The following is a 21,179-nucleotide window of genomic DNA, read 5'->3' as shown; positions in this document are numbered from 1 at the left end:
TCCAGGTTCCAAGTACCCTTCCTTCCTATCCCCCAGTAGCCTGGTATGGCTGATCGAGGATTCATATGCAGTTAGCTGACTCTAGTCTTTTCCTTATTCTGAAGCTGTGACATTCTCTGCATACCTGGGAGCTCTTAATGAGGGAGTCTATAAAAGATGTGGAGGGAACTAGTTTCCTCAGTGGTAAATCTGCACCTTTTTATGGTTCTCTTAAGAAGATCTGGAGATCTGGATCTGGGGCGCCTGGGTGGCTGTGTGTTAAGCCGCTGCCTTCGGCTCAGGTCATGATCTCAGGGTCCTGGGATCGAGCTCCGCATCAGGCTCTCTGCTCAGCAGGGAGCCTGCTTCCCTCTCTCTCTCTCTGCCTGCCTCTCCATCTACTTGTGATTTCTCTCTGTAAAATAAATAAAATCTTAAAAACAAAACAAAAAAGAACCATGGGATCTTTCTCTTTTTCTGAACCATCACTCTAAACTGCCCCTTCCCTCCACCCCAACTCCTGGGAACTTATGAATTACAACTCTAGAAGCTTCTACAGGGGTGAGAGCTATAGGAAGGAAGATGTGAATAAGAGCAGGACTTCTTGGGGTTGAGTTCCATTGCCATGTCTGACATGAGAAACAGATGAGGGGGAAGGAGGGAACTTCTGTAAATAAGGGAGAATAGCTTTTTCTCTATTTTCTTCATGTGGGCCTCTGACAATGTTGTTCCCTCTGATTATTGAAATCCACTAAACTAACCTCTCCTTCGTGTTCCATGTCCACATTCTTGTTTTTCCTTTCAAAGGAATTGAAAAATAATGGCAGATTTTATACCTTTGCAGACCCTTTGTGCCCAAGGTAGATCCCAGCTTTCTCTTTATTTTTCTTGTCCCTTGCTCTCCCTGCCTTTAGTTTTTTGACTTCTCAGATTACTATTAATAGAGTAGATTAGAGTGGAATATTATATAGTATTTAGGTGTAATTTGTTCTCCAGTACTAGCTCTGCTGGCTCTGAGACTGGGCACCTCATTCCATGACGCTCTCCATATTATACCAATAGCAAGTGACCCTATTGTGAAGGCAGCTATTAGGACTGATAATAGGTTATATACTCAGCACAGTTTGCTTACTATAGTTTTCATAGTAATCATTCAGTAAGCTCTTAATTTTTTTAGGTGATTTACAGGGGAAATAATTCTTTTCCCTGAGTAGGTTCCAGCTAAAGGGTAGAGAGGGAGCTGAGTGGACTCATTTGAACATGGTGGGGGGGGGATTGCATGTATAGGTGAATTTAGGGCTTCTGAGAGGATAAAGAGGTGAGAGCCTCAGTTGCTCCTTTATCCCCACCTCACAGGAAAGCTGACCTTGTGGCCTGGGGCATCGACTTCTTGGCTTCTGCCTTACTACAGATGAGAAGTTGTAAATGTTACTGCCTGCTGGTTCTTAGCTTGGGGCTCTGATACTCAGAAAAGAGGCCAAGGAACAGTATAGGATAGCTAGCTACTTGTGCATTGAGTTGGAGGTTGTTTAGGGATAAAAGTCATCTGGCAATCTCTTCTGGGTGTCCTTTCAACATAGGAAACAATGAGCAGTGAGGGAGAAAACCTATTTTTAGCTCAAGCCAAAAGCTAGGAGTACGTGTGGATAAAACAATCCTTGGGAAGATACCGTATGTAGCACTTTGATCATCTCTCAACCTCACTCTTGTAGTTGGCCTGTGGTGGGGTCAGTCTACTGACAGAACTGACAGGGCAGGGAAAATATGGTGGCACACTGATCCCACAGTGGCCCTGGCCCCCCATTGTGGATCAGGTGAATGTGACAGAAGCTTTCCTTGCCCCCGCCCCCAATGTGAGTTAGGCAAGATTCTTTTGCTTTACACAGAAGACATTTTTATGGAGAAATCAAAGACCATTTGCGATGCTTAACCATGTTGGTACATTTACAATTTGAATGGCTATGTTGGTTTGGTTTGTGGATTTTGGTGAAACTTAACTTAAGGGAACTCCGGGAGAATGGGACTGATATTAGCTGGATCATCTTAAGAGAACTTTTAGATTGTGTTATGTGGAGGCTGGAAGAGGGTTTTGGTAATCTTTGAGATTGTTTTGGATCAAGTTTTCCTGAGAAGAGTTATTCTAGGTCCCCTCCCTTTCCCATTGTCTGCCCTTGCTCCCTTGGACTGTATGTTCCCACCCTCATCCCTTTTTTCTTGCTCCAGACCCCCGTGTTCTTATTCTTTGAACAGGGTTTCATCCCCTCTTGGATCCTCATTTATTCCTGGTCTCCAAGGTATAAATGTGGCGCTTGGTTAGGGAGAAGAGTTCATCACTGAATTCTAAACTCTTTGACTGCTTTTATTTATTTATTTTTTTCAGGTTCAAGTGCTGGATTGTGTCATGTGACCATCCCAAAACTCAGAGCACCCTATGGCCATCTTTGCCCTCTGTCACATAACTTGAAAACTGCCTGATGGCCTTTTTGCAATGGTTCCCTCCAGGAAGCCTTGATCTCAGTGAAGAAGTCCTTTCCCGGCTTTCCAATGCCCCTGTCACCCCCATACTCCTCAGTCACCCTTAACAAACAAAGGCAATCACACACATGGTGTAACAAATACACAAAGTAAATAAAAATTACACTACTAATGATCAGAGGGGCACTGGCCAGGTCCACACACGTCATAAAGTGGGAGAGGGGTTGCTAGTTCCCACTAGGTTGCTGGACTGTGCACCCAAGCCTCATTACCCCATGCCTCTTGGGGGTGAGGAGGACAATGGAATGAGACTTTGACTCATAATTTATGTTCAGAAGAAAAAGACCCTCCCCCACCCCGACAAAGGTCTTTATTTGGTGGTGTTAAAGGGGGATATTGTAGGTGTCCCCCAAGTCTAATGCTCCAGCTCTCTAGAATTTGTAGAGAGAAGTCACCTGATGTCTATTGTCCAACCCCCACCCTGTGCCAAGATCAAGAGACATGAGCATTTGATCTTGGAGGAGGCATCTTCTGTTCTCCTCTGTTCCTCTCCTTCAACCAAGGGAATGTGAATGGTGTTGATGGTCAGGTGTATCTTGTTCTCCAAGGTTGGGGTAGAAGAAGGGATGGAAGAACAGGGCCAGAGAGGAGGGGCTGGGGGCTAGCATTAGCTGTTACATGGGAGGCAAGTTGAAATGCTTAACAGCCCCTGCCCATTCCTGTACCCAAATACCTCATCTTAGTTTTTCACAATGGGAATGGGAATAAGATACTAAAGCTCACCAACATCACCTTCCCAAGGGTGGTCACATACCTTTGCCCCTTCCACCATCTGGGCCAGACAGGAGAGTCATACTCTTGGGAAGAACAAGCCTTCCAGGTCAGCTCTCCAGGTCAGGCTTTAGTCCTATTTGCATCAGACCCATAACTGCGGGCTCTACTTAAGAGTGGCAGTTTTGCTGAAGGTTCCGGACCTCCTCTCTTGACATCCTCTAGGCTCTTGCCCAGAGCCAAGAGGTCTGGTGGTGAGGTATGGGTAGGGTGTGGATCAGGAGATATCTCAACTCCTTGGCTTCAGGCACTGTCCATCTGGGAGGCAGAGGGGAACTTGTACTCTGAAGCCTGTGACTCTTCTAAGCCTCACATCTCTTCACCACTGCTCTGGTGCCCTGGTTATCTGTCCCACAGCGAGAGGTATTTTATGTCCATAAAGTGCCCGTGGTAAGTGCTCAGAATTCATCTCTTGGCTGTGGCGGGTGCTGCTATTTCTCATTCCATCGAGGGGAAGAAACTGAGGCACAGTGAGTCCAGAGGATGGTGGGTCAGGATTGTGGGAGGGATGAATAGGCCTAGCTAGTGACTGGGAGTGGCGACCAGTCCCTGCCTGCTTCCTAGCCTTCCAAACCAGGGAGTCTCCATCCTTCCAGTCCTCTGCTCTAACTGGCCTTGTGAGATGCTTTTCCCTTCCCCACTGTATTGTTCCCTCCCTGCTGCCAGGTACTGCTAGATTCCAAAAATAAAAGATAAAAATAATTATAGACACTCTGCTCCCTTGTTCTCCCCCCTTCCACCCTGAGCTTTGGGGTTGGGGGAACTAAAATGTCCCCCCTCTGGAATCCCTTCCATCTTGGTCTGCTGGCTCTGTTCCCTAGCCCAGAGCAGTGATTTGGATTCAAATGCCCTGTCCTTTAATCTCCTTACTACTCCTTTCTTGACCCCTCCTAACCCTTCTCAGACCTGGGATTCGGGGATCTCTATACTCATTATTGACCTGAAGATAGAGGCTGGGAGTAGGGATATTCCACAGGCTCTTTGGTCTCTCCTGGCTGGGGGGAATTTGGGCATATGTGGGCCACACCCTCTGGCTAAATAACTCAGGACTATGAGGGTGGATCTGAGGGTCAGTTTAGTGGCTCTCATAGATCCTGGATGTTGAGGGCTCTCCCCTCCCCTTCCTCCCACCCCCAGCTCCTAAACCCTAACCTCATACTGTTTCTGTGACTGCTGGAATTCAGTTCAACCCATTTGGCTCAGGAAGGTCAAGTTGGGTAATTATGGGTTGGAAAATTTCATGTATTAGCCCTCTTGCCCTCTGCTCCCATTCCCAACCCTGGAGGCTTTATACAAGTGCTTAAGTAGGTGGGTATTGAGGGAGAACGGGGCTTTGGGGAATAAGGGAGAAATGGGGCACAGTGGGCAGGGGCCCTTCTATTTCAGTAAAGCCAAATACCAAAAAATGAAAAGTCACAATAAATAAATAAATAAAATTCCCAAATCCTTACTTTTGCCCCTGCCCTCACCTCCCTTCCCTGGCCACTGTTGGAGGGAGAAAGGGAAGAAGCTAAGAATGGATTTTTTATTTCCTCCTAATAAGAATGGTAGTCAGGGGATCTCCCCAAACTATACCAAGCCCCTCACTTTGCCAGTGGAAGAAAGGAGGCTGGGTGTGGGGCTTTCTCTTATTACTCCATTTCAGCCTCTTTCTCATCGTTTACCTCTGCCTGATCTCTGTCTCTTCTGCCTCTCTCTCCCTTTGCCTTCTCATTGCTGCTTTTTGTTCCTCTGTCTCTATCCCTCTGCTCTACCTCTGTCTCTACGTCTCTCTGTCTTCTTGCCAAACCTTCTCACCTGCAAACCTCAAACACTCCCCACCTGACCATGCCCCCTCTTCCCCCTGTTCCCCAAACCCCTCACCCGTCAGTCCCCACCTGCCTCCCTCTGTTGTATTGCACACTGCTTGGGCAGGGAACAAGGTGTGATGTTCATGGAAAGAGGTGGAGGGAGCTCTAGGGTCTGGGGGTTGGGGGGTCAGGGCCGGGGGTCTAGGGGTAGGGTCTATGGGGGAGGCATCCTCTGTCCCCCACCTTAGGAGCAGCCACAGCGATCCACCACCATGCCAGGGATCTTGCCGTAGATAATCTGCTGCTTGTCATTGAAGTAGAGCATGTTGATTGGGGACATCTTGGTGGGAGTACAGCAGGGCCCAGCAGAGCCTCTTGGATTAGCCTGTTGCACCAAGTGGGTGTGCGGATACTTTTGCATGAACATGTACTCGCACTGGCCGGAGCAGTAGTTGGCCTTGTATCGTTTAGGCGCGATGATCCAGTCCCAGCCAAAAGCCTCAAAGTCCACTGTGAGGGGATATCGGCAGCAGCGGGACTCACTCGAGTGCTCATCGCAGTCCAGGCCCAGGTTCCGCCGGGACCGTTTTGTGTTCTCTAGGACCCGAAGCTCCATGAAAGGATGCTGGGGGTGAGGGAGAGGAGAAAGAGATGTGATAAGAGACTCGAAGAGCACCTACTCCCTTTCCTTTCTCATCTGCCCCTAAACAGGGGCATCAGAACAGAGACAGTCGCCTTCTCAGCTTTTCCCCTGCTCCTATTTCCAGCCCTATCTTCTACTCACTTTTCTCACAAGCTAGCTATGTCTCCTTCAACTCACCCCTAATTTTCTCCTGGCAACCTCACCCTGATTGCCCCCTTGGCCCCAGGCTTCATCAACAGACCATTTTTGTGTTTTCTTGGATCTCCCATTAACACGACCCCAAATCCAGTTTCCACCTGTTGCCTGGCTTGTATCTGAAAAGTGATAGCTGCCACTCCCCACCCTATCCACACCCCCAAAACTGCTCCTCTAGAATCAGCTCCTGGCCCCTGAGAAATAGCGCTGGTGCCCAGCCCCTTCTCATTCCTGGTCTACCTTTTCCAACATCCCACCTCCTCAGGGCCAGGTTATACATATCTGGCACCATCTCAGGCTCCCTGCTCACCAGCCCCTCAGCTCCTGGCCCCAGGGAGGTAACAGCCAGGTCTGTGCCACTGGGATCAAAGGCGTTGATCTCGATGCCCCAGTTGCTCTGTGGCTGTCGGAACCAGCTGTGTAGCACTTGCTTGAAGTCGATGCTCTGCCAGTGGCCTGAGCGTGAGTGCAGCTCAATCTTGAGTGAGCGGATTCGGATGTGACGCCGTCCTCCGCCCCCTCCCCCTGCAGTCCCTTCCCCAGTTAGGGGTTTCAGTCGCAAGATCTGCAGGTAGACTGTGGCTGGACGGGGCACCGGCCGTAGATACACCCACAGCTGGGCCTTCAGTACCTTTGTGAACATCACCTTGGGGCTGAAGTGGAAATGGCAGCAGAGGGGGCTGCCATCTGTCTGCACCGCAGGGTCCGCTGATAAGAGAGAAGGGGGCACAGCATCAGCAAAGGGTGTTTGTGAAGGGCGTCAGCAGCCCTGGGTGGCACTGGCAACTTGAACGACTCAGCCTGAGTTTTCCAGTTCTTTACCCTTTTCTCGTGTTGTCTTGTTGACTACTGTGTCACTGGTACTCAGAACAGCGCCTCCTCTCTTTCCCTACAGGATGATGTTTCTATCAGGGCTTTCTGATCTGCATCCATTCCTTAGTCCATTTGTCCTAATACATAGGCCCCGGTCTATAGATAACCTGCACAGACAGTTATTAGGGATATCCCCTCCCACCTGCAGCCTTCCATTCCCCCAGCATGTAGGGCTTCAAATTTTTCAGAACTTTGATGCTCTTCATAGAAGCCAAACCTCATCACACCTGCTCTTCTCAGGTCGCCTTGCCCCATTTCTGCCCTGTTTTGTGTGGTGGCCAGGTGAAGCCTTGGTACAACCCCCAACCCCAACCAGATGTCTCAAGAGTGGGTAAACGGGGTCCAGATAGGGAGCAGGGGCTAAATGTATTTCATGAGGTAAGCCAGAATCCAGATCTAGGCTTCTTAAACCATTCCTGCCAGAAACAATACACTCAGAAGAATGGATCAACTCAAGTGCTGACTCTTGTATATCTGACTCCCCAGTCCCTTTAATCCTGAGAACAAGTTTCCTCAGCTGTTTCCTCCTCCTTATCACCATTACTGCCTCAGTTTTTAAGGAAGGGAAAAACTACCTCCATGTTGTTTACGCCCATTCCCAAAGCTTCAGAAATAATATTCAACACATCAGATCAACTGCAATGTCTTCTTTTCTCCCCTGAGCTTCCTTTGGTTTCTCAGTCCAATGCCAGTAAGTCTTTACAAAGGTTTAACATCCCAACTTTACATTTTGGCCCATTACATCTTGCTCTAGACCAGAAATTGACCCTTCTTGGGTCAAAAGGCTGATTCTCAGCATCTGCCACTGCTTCCATTTCAGGTCCTCTGGGTTTCCCTTTCTAATCTCTTAAGTCAGTTGGAAATGCCCTAAATCATGTTTCCACTGGACAGGAATATCCATTCTCACTCTAAATAGACTGAGAGAACAAGAGTCAGGAATGAGCTTCCAGAGCTATGTAAGTATGATCAGGAAGTCCAGCCCTTATGTATCACTCCAGGTCTTGAGTTCTGTGTAATCATGGAGGACTTAGCATCTGTTGTCTCCCATCAGCACTCCCCCACCCCAGGAGAAGGAGGATCCTCCAAGTGAGATGAGGAGGCAAGTGCTCAATGATCTTCATATATTCAGGAATGAGACACACATTTCCTCTGGTAGCTTCCTTTCCCTTGGTTCTTCTCTGAGGTTCCAGGGCACTGGTAGTCCTCCCAGTTATCCACCTGCTGGAGCTGCAATGCTGGCACAATGAGGGAGGATTCGGGGAGTAGAGATTCAGAGATTAGGAGAATTAGGAGAGTAGCTGGGGCAGGGAAACTGCTGGTGAGATGGGGCTATTGTGCCTAATTTCATAGGGTTGTCTTATTTTCCCACCTGTCTTCGTTATTAGCTACTAATCTCCACGAGGGTGGACACTTGTCAATACTCTCTGTTTTGCTCACCATTATAGCTTTAGTGCCTCCCATGTTACTAAGCAGTGTTTAGAAAATGCATGCTGAATGAACTCCCTTACCTCCAAATCTTAAATTATACAGGCAAATGCCTAAAAGTTCTTCCTGGCATCTAAATACTGTTCTTAGACTACAAAGTGGGTTCAGTCACTGCTCGACTTCTCTTTAACATGTATCGACCTTTTCCACCCAACAGTCTCAGTGATACAGATGATAATTCTTGTTTTATAGGAGTGCTGAGCATTAAATAAAGAATGAAAATAGTAGTAGCTTCTCAATAAATGCTGGATTATTGTTAGTTTTGTAAGCTCTGAGCATACTCCCCTACCTAAGCTGACCTAGAGGACTGGGCACTAGGGCCCCATCCCTCGAAGTCTTTGGTTTCTTCAGAGTCCCCCACCCCTACCCCAGGGACTCAGCATGCACTTCTCTCCCAGGGAATGTGCGGACAGTTGGTACTACAAGAGGCCAAGATGGATGGAGAATGAAAGGGAAAGGGGAAGAGACAGGAGAGAGACTGGAGGTGGTGAGAGAGGTAAGAATAGAGAAGAGACTGTTAGTGATGAAGGCAGGTTGGAAGAGAGAGTCAAGAGAACTGGAAGAGAGAAGGAAGGGAGAGAGAAAGGTCATGGTGGGGCGAAAGAAATAAGCTTGGGAGTTGAATATTGGGAGAGAAGGGGCAATGTGAAAGGAGTAGACCAGGGATAAAAAGTGAAAGGAGGAAGGTAGCTAAACCTTGTGGGGTAAAGAGAAAGGATAGAAAGATACAGAGAGAGGAACAAAGAAGAAGCAGGTAGTGCCACAGAGGGAAACGAGAAGCTTGAGAGAGTCCCCAACACACACATATAGGCCCAGCTCCCAAGGGGAGGGGACGGAGCCACATCTGTGTTGGATTGATCGGGTTGGTGGCAGGCAGCAGGTCAGGTTTAGTAGGCGGTGCTGGTCTGGAGAGAGGTCATTGCACTATTTTCAGCAAAAGCCCAACCCCCTCGCAGCTCACCACCTCCTCCTCTATGGCGTCCCCCCCCCCCCCCACAAACTCTCCTTACCCAGGCTGGAAGGCCTAGGGGCAGGAGGTTGGGCTGAGGGCAGGGGCCTCTTGGCGTAGGAAAGGAGAGAGAAACTGAGGGGCTGGGCTTGGCTCCCAGAAGGGCAAGGGGGCTGGGTTCCCAGGATGAAGGCTGGGGTGGGAGAGCCTGAGAGGGTGGAGGGAACTAGGGCAGGCACTGCAGCCTAGGAGAGGTGGGGGCTGGGGTCCAGGGCTGAGTGCTGGGGGAGGGGAGGAAGGGGGAGGGGAGCGGAGGCCATCTCTGCTGACAAACACCTCCCCCGATTAGCAGAGCACAAGTCTCTTATTAAAGCGGGTCCCTGGGGATTAGACTATAAAAGTCTCTTTTTCCTTTTCCCCTCTCTCCCTCCCTTCCCCTCCGCTCCCCCTCCCTCTCAAAAGAGCTCAGCTTGGCTCTTAAAGGGGACGTACAATACCTGGCTGGAGACCCAGTTCCCTAGTTATCCAAGTCCTGAAGTAGAATGAGGGCGGAAGTTGGGGTAGAACCCCACCTACTGGTGTCCTTCCTGGTCCCCCCCCCCACACCTAACCTGCAATGTCCAATCCATGCACGCAGAGTGTGCTCACTCCCTGCATCCCCATTCTGAGGGCTAACTCTGGGCTCAAGCCACTTGGTTAAGGGATGCGAAGGATAGAAAGAGACAAGGGGAAGTCCCTAAGTCCATCACCCATTCTGAAACTCCACATACACACCAAACCACACAGACCAGAGTGTGTTTTTCCTCTGTACCCTTCATCTTCCTCCAGCATACTCTTCTTCAGAATTCCTCCACAACTGTTTCATAGAATCCCCACCCCCACCCCCGCACTCAGTCAATCTTAGCCTGACCCTAGCTTCTATAAAGCAGAAACCTTAAGAACACAAGGGAGACTGAGGAAACTAGACAGATCCCAGGCTTTTACCACCACCACAACCCTCAGCAAGTTTTCTAGTCCTTGGGGTTTTCTTTTCTTTATCAGCCTAGCCAAGTATTGTGGAGTTAGGGTCTGCAGAGAAACGGGTGGCAGTATGAGGCACTCAGCTTCACAGATGCACACCTGGGTTCCTGTGCCTCTCCCATGGGAGTGGGCCACTAGGAGTCCACCTCAGCCCCCAGCTTTTTATGACCCATGTGCCAATAAACCAGTCCCCCCCTCTTCTGTTCAGAGCCATAAAACCGAACTATGGGTGGGGGGAGCGACTTTGCCAAACCACTAGGGAATAAGAGAGGGCCTGGTTCCCTGGAGTTGGAGCAGGGAAGGGGTGAAGGGACCTCAGTGGGGGAGGGGAAAAGGGAGTCATCTGACCCTAGGGAGAGCTGGGGGTGGGGTGGGGGGGTGTTGGCCTGGATTTTCCAGGCCATAAAATTTCAAAGCAGCTCAAGTCTATTAACATGTTCATCTTCCGTTTGGCCAGGAGCTTGAATGCCTGGGTTCCCCCTCCCTCCTTATCTATTTCTTTTTCTTCCTAGGTCTCCCTCTCTCTCCTCAAGTCCAGTTTTGAGTAGGGGCGGGTGAATAGGGAAAGGAATGATACGCTTAAAGTAGCCAAACGGGTGCCCTCAACCCCAGTGCAATGGAGTTGAGTTCTCTGAGCCCGGTCAGTACCAAGAAAGTACAGCTTTACCAGCCCTGGGAGACCGGATGTCAGAAGGGCTCTGGTGAAGTGGGTGCCAGCTGGGCTGCCAGGAGAGACACTGGGCTCTGGGAGGGACCTCGTTCCTGCTAGAGGGAGAAGGGCACTCAGTTCTCTGCAGCCCGGTGGGCGCGTTGCGGAGCCAGAGGTGGAAGGGGCGGAGAGTTGATGATGCCAAGGGCACCGGTAGCAGACAGCTCTGCAGCCCGCCTGGGACTGTGGGGGTCCCGAAGCGTCCCGATTTTGTGCTCCAGCCTCTCCTCCATGGCCCTTCAGGACTGAGTTGCTGTCCCTTCCACTCCGCTGCTACTGAGCTCTAGCTTCCCCAGACTTCCCGCAACACGGGTCTTTTTTGAACACCCGGGTGGGAGGCGGTATCTCGGAACCCTCTCACTGTTTGCCGTCCCACCTCGGGGAACGGAGTGTGCACACAGCTCCGCGGCCCATCTCCAAGCTCGAAAAACTTCTGTGGAGCAGCCCCCCCCTCCCCAATCCGTCAAGTTTTCGCAGAAAAAGCTTCTGGGCCGGAACAGCCGGGAGCGCCCCGCTTCGGAGCGGGAGGCGCTCACTTTCCCAGAGCCAGCACCCCACTGCTCGCGCCCGCCGCCCACTTACTCTCCTGGGCCATGCTAATGACAGTCTCGGTGGTGGCGTGGTACTCGTCCTCCTCCAGGAAGTCTTCGGGCTGCAGCGCGTCTCCCTGGAAGTCGTGTAGGTCCAGGATTTGCTGCAGCGGCGGCGCCTTGGGCAGCAGCTGCTTCACCACCTCGCGGCTGATGTTGGGCGCCTCCTTGAGCCGCAGTTTGCTCAGGATCTGCGACTTGATGCTCTCCAGGCGCAGCTCGCGGCTGTGCTGCCGCCACACGCATACGGGGCAGCCGTCGGGCTCGGGCGCCACGGACGGGGCCGGCCGGCTCGAGCGCTCCCCCCCGGCCCCCGCCGCCGCCGCCGCCGCCGCCGCCGCCGCCGCCGCCGCGGGGCCCTCGGCCGCCTCCCCCCGGGGCCGCAGCTCCAGGGCGAGGAGCAGGAAGCCCAGCAGCAGCGGGGCCGCGAGCACCATGCTGGAGGGGAGGGGAGGGAGGACTGGGGGGCGGGGACGCCGGAGTCCCGCAGGGAGGGGGCGGAGGGAGAAGGGAGGGAGGAGGAGGGGGTCCGGGCGGCGCGGGATTGGGGGCTGCCCGGCCGAGGGGGGGCCGGGGGGGCCGGGGGCGGCGGGCGCGCGGGCGGGGCGGGCGGGCGGCCGGGGCGGGCGGCTGGGGGGGCCCGAGCCCGGGCCAGGCCCTTTATAGCCCCGGCCCCCGTGTCGTCAGCGGCCGCGATTGGCTGCGGAGCCAACAAAAGAGGCAGCGCTGTCATCCGAGGCGAGAGAGGGAGCCGGAGAGAGCTGAGGAAAAGAGAGAGAGAGAGAGAGAGGGAGAGAGAGAGGGAGCGAGGGCCCAGAGAGAGATGAAGAGAGAGATATCGGGGCGAGGGAGAGGAAAGGAGAGATAGAGAGAGAAAGTAAGAGTCAGAGAGCCCAAGGAGAGACAGAGAGATAAAGGGGCAAGAGACAGATGAGACACAGAAATAGGTAAAGCAGGAGGAAGAGGAGAGAGACAAAGGGGGGATAAGAGAGAGTCAGACGGGAGAAGACAGAGGAGAGACTTAGCTGGAGAGAAACAGAGACAGAGAAGGAAAGAGACTGGTATAAGCTAGTGGGAGAGTTACAGGGGAGAGAGACTAGAGGGAGAAGAGAGGTATGGCTAGACAGGAGGACGGGATGGAGGTCCACAGAGCCTGATCACAAGAGGTCAGGAGTGCAGAGAGATGGGAACAGGGACAGAGAAACTGATGGGACAAAGACCAGAGTCCTGGGGAAAGAGGGAGAGAAATCAAGAAGAGAAGGCTTGGGAGATGCCAAGGGAGCCCCTGAGGAGGCAGACACAGAGGATCAGGGGAAGGCAGAGATGAAAAGACAGACTTTTGAGGAGAGGAGAGACAGCACAGTGACAGGGTTAGCCTTGGTGGGAGTATGGAGAGCCTGAAGGGGAGGATGTGGGGAATTTGAGCCCAGAGGAGCCCCAGCTACTGGAGGTAGCCCAAAGAAAATGTTTAAAGAAGGCCTGGAGGGCAGCATCAGGCTGGGCTCATTGGGAGCTCAGAACAGATGGAAGGATGGGACATGGGGGTTAGCAGGGAATATGAGGAGAGAAGGAGGCCAGAGATAATCGGAGCAGGTGGGGAAGTGGTGGGAAGACCTGAGACAAGAGCAAGTCTTAGAGCTGGGAAGAGCGTGATCTGAAATTGAGGGATAAGGGAGTCAGTAGGCTGGAAAAGGTGAAAAAGCAGGAACAAGGGACCACTGGGGCCACTGAGGGGGGGCTGGGGTGGGAGGAAGCAGGCTGGAGACCACTATGCTTGCAGACCTCTGAATTCCTTGTTATACTTTTGCATCTGCAGGGTCTTAGAAGTCTGAGAAGGCTCTTGTAATTGCAGGGGTGAACATGAGAGAGAGGTCTGCCCTCAGATGACTGAGATGCAGACAGCAAGTTACAAAGGAAGAAACCTAGTTTGTGGGACCAGCCCTAGTTTCCAGGTGTGACCTTGGGTACAGCCAGAGGGCAGAGTGGAAGAGTGTTAAAATACTCCCGAGGTACTTGACTTCTGGTTCTGGAGTCCTCTTCCCAGTCCTCAGTTTCTCTAGGCTGATTTCTTGAGTCCAAAGCCCTGGAGATCAATAGACAACCAATAGATTGAACATGTTTGGGGGTGTGTGCCTGGGTGGCTCAGTCGATTGGGTGTCTGCCTTTGGACCCTGGGATTGGGGGGAGGTCATGGTTCTCTGCTCAGCAGGGAGCCTGCTTCTCAGTCTGCTGGCTGCTCCCCCTGCTTGTGCTCCTTCTCTCTCTTTCTGTCAAATAAATAAATAAAATCTTAAAAGAAGAAAGGAAGGAAGGTAGGAAGGAAAGAAAGAAAGAAAGAAAGAAAGAAAGAAAGAAAGAAAGAAAGAAAGAAAGAAGGAATAAAGAATATTTGAGGGGGCTGGGGCGCCTGGGTGGCTCAGTGGGTTAAGCCGCTGCCTTCGGCTCAGGTCATGATCTCAGCAGGGTCCTGGGATCGAGTCCCGCATCGGGCTCTCTGCTCAGCAGGGAGCCTGCTTCCTCCTCTCTCTCTCTGCCTGCCTCTCTGCCTACCTGTAATCTCTCTCTGTCGAATAAATAAATAAAATCTTAAAAGAAGGAAGGTAGGAAGGAAAGAAAGAAAGAAAGAAAGAAAGAAAGAAAGAAAGAAAGAAAGAAGAAAGAATATTTGAGGGGATTAGGTCTTGCTTGTTTCCTGGTATACACAATGTTTATTGAGTAAAGAGATGAATGTTATTGGGCTTCTCAGGCAAAATAAAGAGACGCCAGTTTCGTCTCCATTAGAGCTCAAAAGAATGTCTTAAAACGAGATCGATGGAACACCAGGCATAAGGACAAAGTTGGGGGGTGCCTGGGAGGCTCAGTGGGTTAAGCCTCTGCCTTCAGCTCAGGTCATGGTCTCAGGGTCCTGGGATCTAGCTCCCCATTGGGCTCTCTGCTCAGTGGGGGGCCTGCTTCCCCCTCTGTTTCTTCCTGCCTCTCTGTCTACTTGTGATCTCTCTCTCTGTCAAATAAATAAATAAATAAATAAAATGTTAAAAAAAAAAAAAAAAAGACAGGGTTGGGTTGGGGAGCTGGAGTGAAATGAGGAAAGAAACTGGAGGTTTGGGTGTGAGGAAGGAAGGTTGGATAAGGATCAGGAGGACCAAGCTGGGGAGCTTTGAAGAGATGAACATCTCCATGGAGTACAGGAACTAAGACGACAGCACAATGCAATAAATTTAGACAGCGGGTTCTCTCCCTTGCTTTGGACCAAGACATGGGTCTTTCAACATTTCATCACCTTTCTTCGTCTATAAAATGAGCATCACATTGTCCCCCTCAACTAGTTGTGAGGATTACATAATAATCAGTTACTAGCGACCTTCATGGGCTCTTTCTTTCTTTCTTTCTTTTTTAAGATTTTTATTTATTTATTTGACAGACAGAGATCACAAGTAGGCAGAGAGGCAGACAGACAGCGGGGGCGGGGGGGAGGCTGGGGGAGACAGGCTCCCCGCTGAGCAGAGAGCCTGATGCGGGGCTCCATCCCAGAACCCCAGGATCCTGACCTGAGCCAAAGGCAGAGGCTTTAACTCACTGAGCCACCCAGGTACCCCCATGGGGTCTTTCTTATGATTTTTTTCTTTCCTTTCTGATTTCTTAGAGTAGCAACTGCCTTTACCACATATTCTGGCATAGCCTGTTCTCCAAAACATTTCTCTGATGTCATTTCCTCAGCACAACTGCAAACTCCTTAAGAGCAGAGATGGTGTCACCTTCTCCTTCCGCGGAGTCGGTGGAAGCCTTCACTTTCTCACCAAGTGTGTGTCTAATGGTAGGTCTATGATAGATGCAAAGACAAATTTTGTCAGGAAACATTTAGACTGGATGGAACACTACATAAACAGTGTACCAGCCAAAACTCCAAGCCAGGGGCTCCTGGGTGGTTCGGTTGTTAAGTGTCCACCTTAGGCTCTGGTCATGAACCCAGCCCCTGAATGGGGCTCTCTGCTAAGCAGGAAGCCTGCGTTTCCCTCTCCCACTCCTGCTTGTGTTCCCTTGCTGTGTCTCTGTCAACTAAATAAATAAAATCTTAAAAAACAAAACAAAACAAACAAACAAACAAAGCCAACAAACTCCATGCCAGATAGATGCCTCTTTGATATCCATCTGGATGTCCCAAGGCACCTCAAACATCATGGGTTAAATATGATAATCAGAGAACTCCCTCTCCCCCGAAAATGTGCCCCATCTTGCTGAGGCACATTTTCATTTTACTGAATGACAATCATCCAGACCAGAAACCTAGAGGTAGACCTCATCTTCTTTCTCTTGATCATCTCTGAATCTTCACATAAGTTTTCTCTTCCTAGAACAACACCCCTTCCTACCTCTATTGCCCCCATTCCCCAGTATCTTGGCCAAATTTGTTCTTTCTTCAGGTCTCAGTATAGACGAGATTTTGGACATGTGTCTTCCAGGAATCTGTTGCTAACTCCCAAGCCCAGAGTAGATCTTCTTCCTAGCTACATCTGCACCATTCTGTGTGGTATGGAAGTTACTCTAGCTTCCAGACCAGAACTAGGCTGTCTGGGTTCAAGGTCCAGCCCTCCCACATTTCTGGCAGTGCGAACTTGGCTCTGTATGCCTTAGATGGGATAACAATATAGTACCTAGTACCTTTTTCATAAGGTTATGAGGATTAACTGCCCAATATTCAATTCCTTTTTTCCTGACATGCAACCCTAAATGAGTTAGTCATTACTATTATCCCAGCTTATCACCCTTACACTGTGAGTGGGACCCAAGAAAGCAGGAAATTTTCCCACCAAAGTGTTACTTATCTCCTTTGAATGAAGAATGAATGAATCCTGTTAACTGGATCTGGTCAGAGCCGGGTCGGGGAGAGAAAACTGGGTATTTATGGTCATGAAGAGTTTATGGGTGTCTGCCAAATGCCGGAGAGCAGGAGTCAGGAACAACTTGTGAGACAGAGGATTTCCACCTCTCAGCTTCGTACCCACTAGTTCCAGGATTGGGCTTAATCCATTGAGTGGGCAAGACTGCCATCTGGTGGTAGAATCTGGAATTTTAGCTTCTTGGAGGTGGAACTAAAACTGGTTTTGCATACTTCTTTAGATTTCTACTCCAAGAAGTTCTATATCAAAAATGCATTAAGTCTTGTTCCTCTCTCCATCCCCTCCTACATCTTGCTTCTTTCCTTAGTTCCCTCAGGTTTGGTTACTTTTGGGTTTCCCTGAGTTGCGGGAACTAATCCCTGGGAGGTCTCTTTCTGGAGCTTCAGACTTCCAGCTGCCCTAGACCCAGTTCCCAAGGAGGTGACCTGCAGGCTTCATGGAAAGGAGCTGGGAGAGATCTGGACCTTTAGATCTTTTCTCATCCCAATACAGGCTAACTGGGGTTTAGGGCTCCGCCCACTGTCCTGGTCTCCCTGGCAACTGTCTTCCGCCGGGGGTGCCCCCCCTCCGGCGTTACCCAGGCAACCTTCAAGGCCCGCCTCCTTCAAGGTCCTGACTGGTTCATAGCAAATGTGGGTCTGGGCCTAAGAGAAGGCGTTTGGGTTGGAAGACCTCGAGTCGCCAGGAGAGAAGCAGGAGGTGTCCCAGGGAGAGGGAATGAGGTTTCAGGAGCTACTGGAAGGAAGAGAGGCTTGCGTAGCCTCGGGTAGAGGGTCGGTTCCATCCTCAGGCAGAGGAACTATAGGTCTTGGGAGCTGGTCGTCAGGGTTCAAGGCCAGAGACACCTGGGCTGCTCTCAGAGCAGCAGACCCCAGAACTGGGGAATCTCTGTAAGGAGGAGGGGCTCCTGTTACCCTGCATCCCCACCCCGCAGACCACCCCGCACACCCAAACAGCATTGTCCATCAGAACTGGGCCAGTGGGCTGCAGCTTGGGATCCCTAATTGCATCTTTTCTCACTTTTCCCTCCTGAAGTCCCTATTTCTAGATCAGTGGCTCATTCCCTGGCACTGCAGGTCTTTCCAAGGAGGGGAGGGCCTGGGGTCATTGAGAAGCTGCTGAGGGGTTTCCCTACCAGGCTTGCTTCACCCTTCTTCTGCCCTCCCAGCCTGAGCCTTTGGGAATGTGGTAGGGGAGGCTATTCTGGGCTACGGCTGGAATGTTAGTGGAATGGACCCCTCCCAGGTCTCTGCCCACAAAGCCTGAAGCCCCCAGAGAGGACCTCACTGTGTAATTACCGTCCTCTTGCACACCAGGCTGGAAATCCTATAATTATCCTGCTGGATCTCCTAGCAGGCCTGGTAAACTCCTTAACCCCCAGGCCAGACAGAGGGCGCCAAGGAGCTTGTATCTGGGGGGCAGCTGGTGGAAGTGGAGTACAACTGGGGGAACTCAGAATCATTTGGGGTTACACCTTCCTTTGCCCTGGGCCTTCCAGAAGACTGCTCTGCCCGCCGCCCTCAGCTTCCCTTATCCTCTTAGGGCAGGCCCAGCCCTCCAACTCCACAGGTGTACCTTGTTTCCCACCTACACTCAGTCTCCCCAGGCCTCTTCCCTCTTTCTGTCTTTCTTACCAATTGCTCCCTCTCCAGGGCAAGGCCCAACATGGGATCCTGCTGGGCAGGGGGTGGGGGGAGTGGGGGGGTGGGGGGGCTCGGGGTGGGGGTGGTCAAGGCTGTCCCCATGCCCAGTTTGGCCAGGAGGAGGCACCTGCTGGTCAAGGGAAAGGACAGGTCTGAGCCCAAAGCTTGCTTCTCATTCTCCAGGGACTTCAAAACGCTGGGAGGCCTCTACCACCATGGGAGGTGACAAAGTCTGATGTGGGCTACCAGGGGAGGGGAGCTGAAGTCAGGAATGCCCAGAGGGAAGCTAATGTCCAGCAGAGAGTGCAGGGCAGTGAAAATCAAGGTTGTTGCCAAGTGAGGTGTGTGTTTGTGTGTGTGTGTGTGTGTGTGTAGAGCAATGGTGAGGGTGTGTGGGTGGCCAGAAGATTTGGCTGAGGTCTGGGAATGGGAACTAGAAATTAGTAATGTAAGAGCAGAAAAGACTTCTCTGGACTCTGCCTGGCGGTGCTAAGGACCTCACCCCCGCCTCCTCCCCGGCCACTCAGATCCTGCCTGTCTCCTCACTTCTAGTTCCCTGAACTGCAAGGCAATTTGCAGAGGGAGGAGTCTATGATGTGCACAGCTTGAGTGAGTGCTCCCCAAGGCCTCCTGTGCTCTGCTGCATCCCCGCAGCTATGTCAGGTGGCCCCTGGCATCCAGGACTGCTCTTTGGCACAGCCTTCCCCACACTGTACTTTTGTATGTGCCCAAAGGTTGTAATCACCTCGAAGGCTGAACTCTGTCTCACTCATCTCCATAGAGTCCCAGTGCCTAGCATGTTTAGGGCTTTCAGTGGAGCATGGGTGGATGGATGGATGGATGCCCCAAGGAGCAGGAGCTGGAGGTAACCACCACATCCCAATATTGCCTCTTCTCATCACTGCCGTGTTCCTATCTGCTCCATCCCTGGGGAAAACTTTCTTGTGCGGGTCTGCGATTCTCAGGAGGAGACCACTCTCACCTCAGCTAGCTCGGATCAGAACCACACAGCAGCTGGCCTCCTGGGCAAGGCTGTGCTTGAAGACGCCATGGGATGGGGCTGCTGCCCTGCTCACTCACCAACTGCGCACCTGGAGTGACCCCACAGGCGATAGTGAGGAAGCTGGGGCAGGAGCCAGACAAAGTTCGTGAGAATGAGGAGCCAGGAGTGAGGGGCTGGGGCCCAAGGAGCAGGGAAAGGAATAGGCAAGGACAGAGGCAGAGTGCTGAGGAGGGAACCTGAGCAGTGGGGGGTAGGGTGGGGTGGGGTTGGAAACAGAGTTAAGCCCTAGGGCTTGAAATGGGACCCTGGGCCAAGGCCAAGGTGGGAAGGACTGCTCTCCCTCCTGACTTGTCTCTTGGCCATCTTGTCAACTGAGGCAGAGTCCAGATATTTATTCATTTATTTATCTATTTATTTTATTTTATTTTTTATTTTATTTTTAAAGATTTTATTTATTTGACAGAGAAAGAGAGAAAGAGAGAACAAGCAGGGGGAACTGGAGAAGCAGACTCCCCGCTGAGCAGAGAGCCCACCACTGAAGCCAAAGCGGGGGCTTGATTCCAGGACCCTGAGATCAGGGCCTGAGCCCAAGGCAGATGCTTAACCGACTGAGCCACCCAGGCGCCCCAAGATTTTTCTTATATTTAAGTAATCTCTACACCCAACATGGGGCTCAGACTTACAACCCCGAGGTCAAGAGTCACATGCTCTACCAATTGAGCCAGCCAGGTGCCCCAAAATCTCAGTTCCCTGATTCAGACCCAATCTTCTGACCTTCAGTTCCAGCCATCACCCTTCCTACCCTCCCTAGTGAAGAGATGGCCTTGGTGCTAAGGCACCCTTTGGTTTTTCTATCTCCTGCCCCTCCCTTCCTCTTCCTCCTCCCCACCTTTTCCCAGGCATCTGTTTTTCCTTCTCTATTCCTTCTGTGCCTTCCCCTATTCTCCCCTGCATCTTCAGCTCTTCCCTTCCCTTCTCTCTCCTCCTGAACCCCACCTCCACCCAACCTCTGCAGGTGGCAGCTCCTAGGTCATGGACCCTCTCCTACCAGCCTACCAGGGTGCCCTTGGCTTATCCTTGAGGTGGCCCCTTCTAGTGGGGTGGAGGCAGGCGCAAGGGGCCTACTGGGTGGAGGGGAGAAGGTATGCATGCAGCAGGTGCTGGGCTCCCTGTGTGGATGTGGGCTTCAGAAGGCCTTGGGTGCTGGGGAGGGGCAAGGTGCTCACCCCAGCTCACTAACTAGCAGGCAGTGTCTGGCTCCCAAGGGACAGGGGCAGGAGCTAATCAGGGCAGGTGCCCAGCTGGATTGCACATCTGGATGCCAAGCACTTGGAGCAGGTGCTGGAGGCTCTGAAGGACATGGTGTGAGCGGCTGGGTCCCAGCCAGCTGCTTCCCTGCTCAGAGGGACACAGGGCTCTATGCTGATTTTCCAGACTAGGGGAGTGAGCCATTTGTGTGTGTGTTTGTGTGAAAATACATTTGACATAAAATCTACCAATGGAACCATTTTCAAGAGTACATCGCAGTGGTGGGCAACTATCGCTGCCACCCATCTCCAGAACGTTCTCATCTTCCCAAACTGAACCCCATTGATCACTAATCCACCCAGCCCCTGGCAATCACCTTTCTAGTTTCTGTCTCTATGAATTTGACTAGGCACGGGCTTTCCCCCCTTCTGGCTCCACGCTGGCTGTTCTCCAGGGGTCTCCCTGGCCCTACCCTTTCCCATCTTCCCTGCACCATTACTTCTTCCCCTTCCTTGATGGAGCTGCCACTCAGTGCTCGCCGCCGTTTGCTCCGAGCTTCTTTCCCTGGTGCTCCTCTCCCAGGCCCCCATTTTCCTGACATTTGCCTCAGTTCCGCCCTTGCCCACCTGGATGTCTCCACCTTCCTCTCCTTCCTTCCTGGACCTAGCAGGGGGTCTGGATCCTGCCCTGACACCGCTCTGGAGAAGGCTACACCATCTGATGACCTTCTCTTTTTTTTTTTTTTTTTTTAAAGATTTTATTTATTTATTTGTCAGAGAGAGAGAGAGAGAGAGAGAGCGAGCACAGGCAGACAGAGTGGCAGAGGGAGAAGCAGGCTCCCTACAGAA

At 51.6% G+C, this 21,179-nt stretch overlaps 1 protein-coding gene across 1 annotated transcript; it reads right to left on the bottom strand.

The window, feature by feature from the left end:
• Nucleotides 1-2,321: 2,321 nt before the first annotated feature.
• On the bottom strand, nucleotides 2,322-12,030 carry GDF11 (growth differentiation factor 11). The gene is made up of 3 exons (XM_032348535.1): nucleotides 11,532-12,030; nucleotides 6,224-6,621; nucleotides 2,322-5,700 (listed from the first exon to the last, which is right to left on the bottom strand). The coding sequence occupies exons 1-3, from the start codon at nucleotides 11,974-11,976 to the stop codon at nucleotides 5,320-5,322; spliced, it is 1,224 nt and encodes a 407-aa protein (XP_032204426.1). The 5' UTR covers nucleotides 11,977-12,030; the 3' UTR covers nucleotides 2,322-5,319.
• Nucleotides 12,031-21,179: the final 9,149 nt, after the last annotated feature.

Source organism: Mustela erminea, chromosome 6 (assembly GCF_009829155.1).
Source record: "Mustela erminea isolate mMusErm1 chromosome 6, mMusErm1.Pri, whole genome shotgun sequence".
NCBI classification, from domain to species: Eukaryota; Metazoa; Chordata; class Mammalia; order Carnivora; family Mustelidae; genus Mustela; species Mustela erminea.
This window is presented reverse-complemented; position numbering and strand designations above follow the sequence as displayed.

Excerpts from the sequence above, each read along its gene's own strand:
- GDF11 (XM_032348535.1), bottom strand. The coding sequence starts at position 11,976 with ATGGTGCTCGCGGCCCCGCTGCTGCTGGGCTTCCTGCTCCTCGCCCTG. Across the intron at positions 6,622-11,531 it reads CATTAGCATGGCCCAGGAGA|CGGACCCTGCGGTGCAGACA; the intron begins GTAAGTGGGCGG and ends CTCTCTTATCAG. Across the intron at positions 5,701-6,223 it reads GGCCAGGAGCTGAGGGGCTG|CATCCTTTCATGGAGCTTCG; the intron begins GTGAGCAGGGAG and ends CCTCACCCCCAG.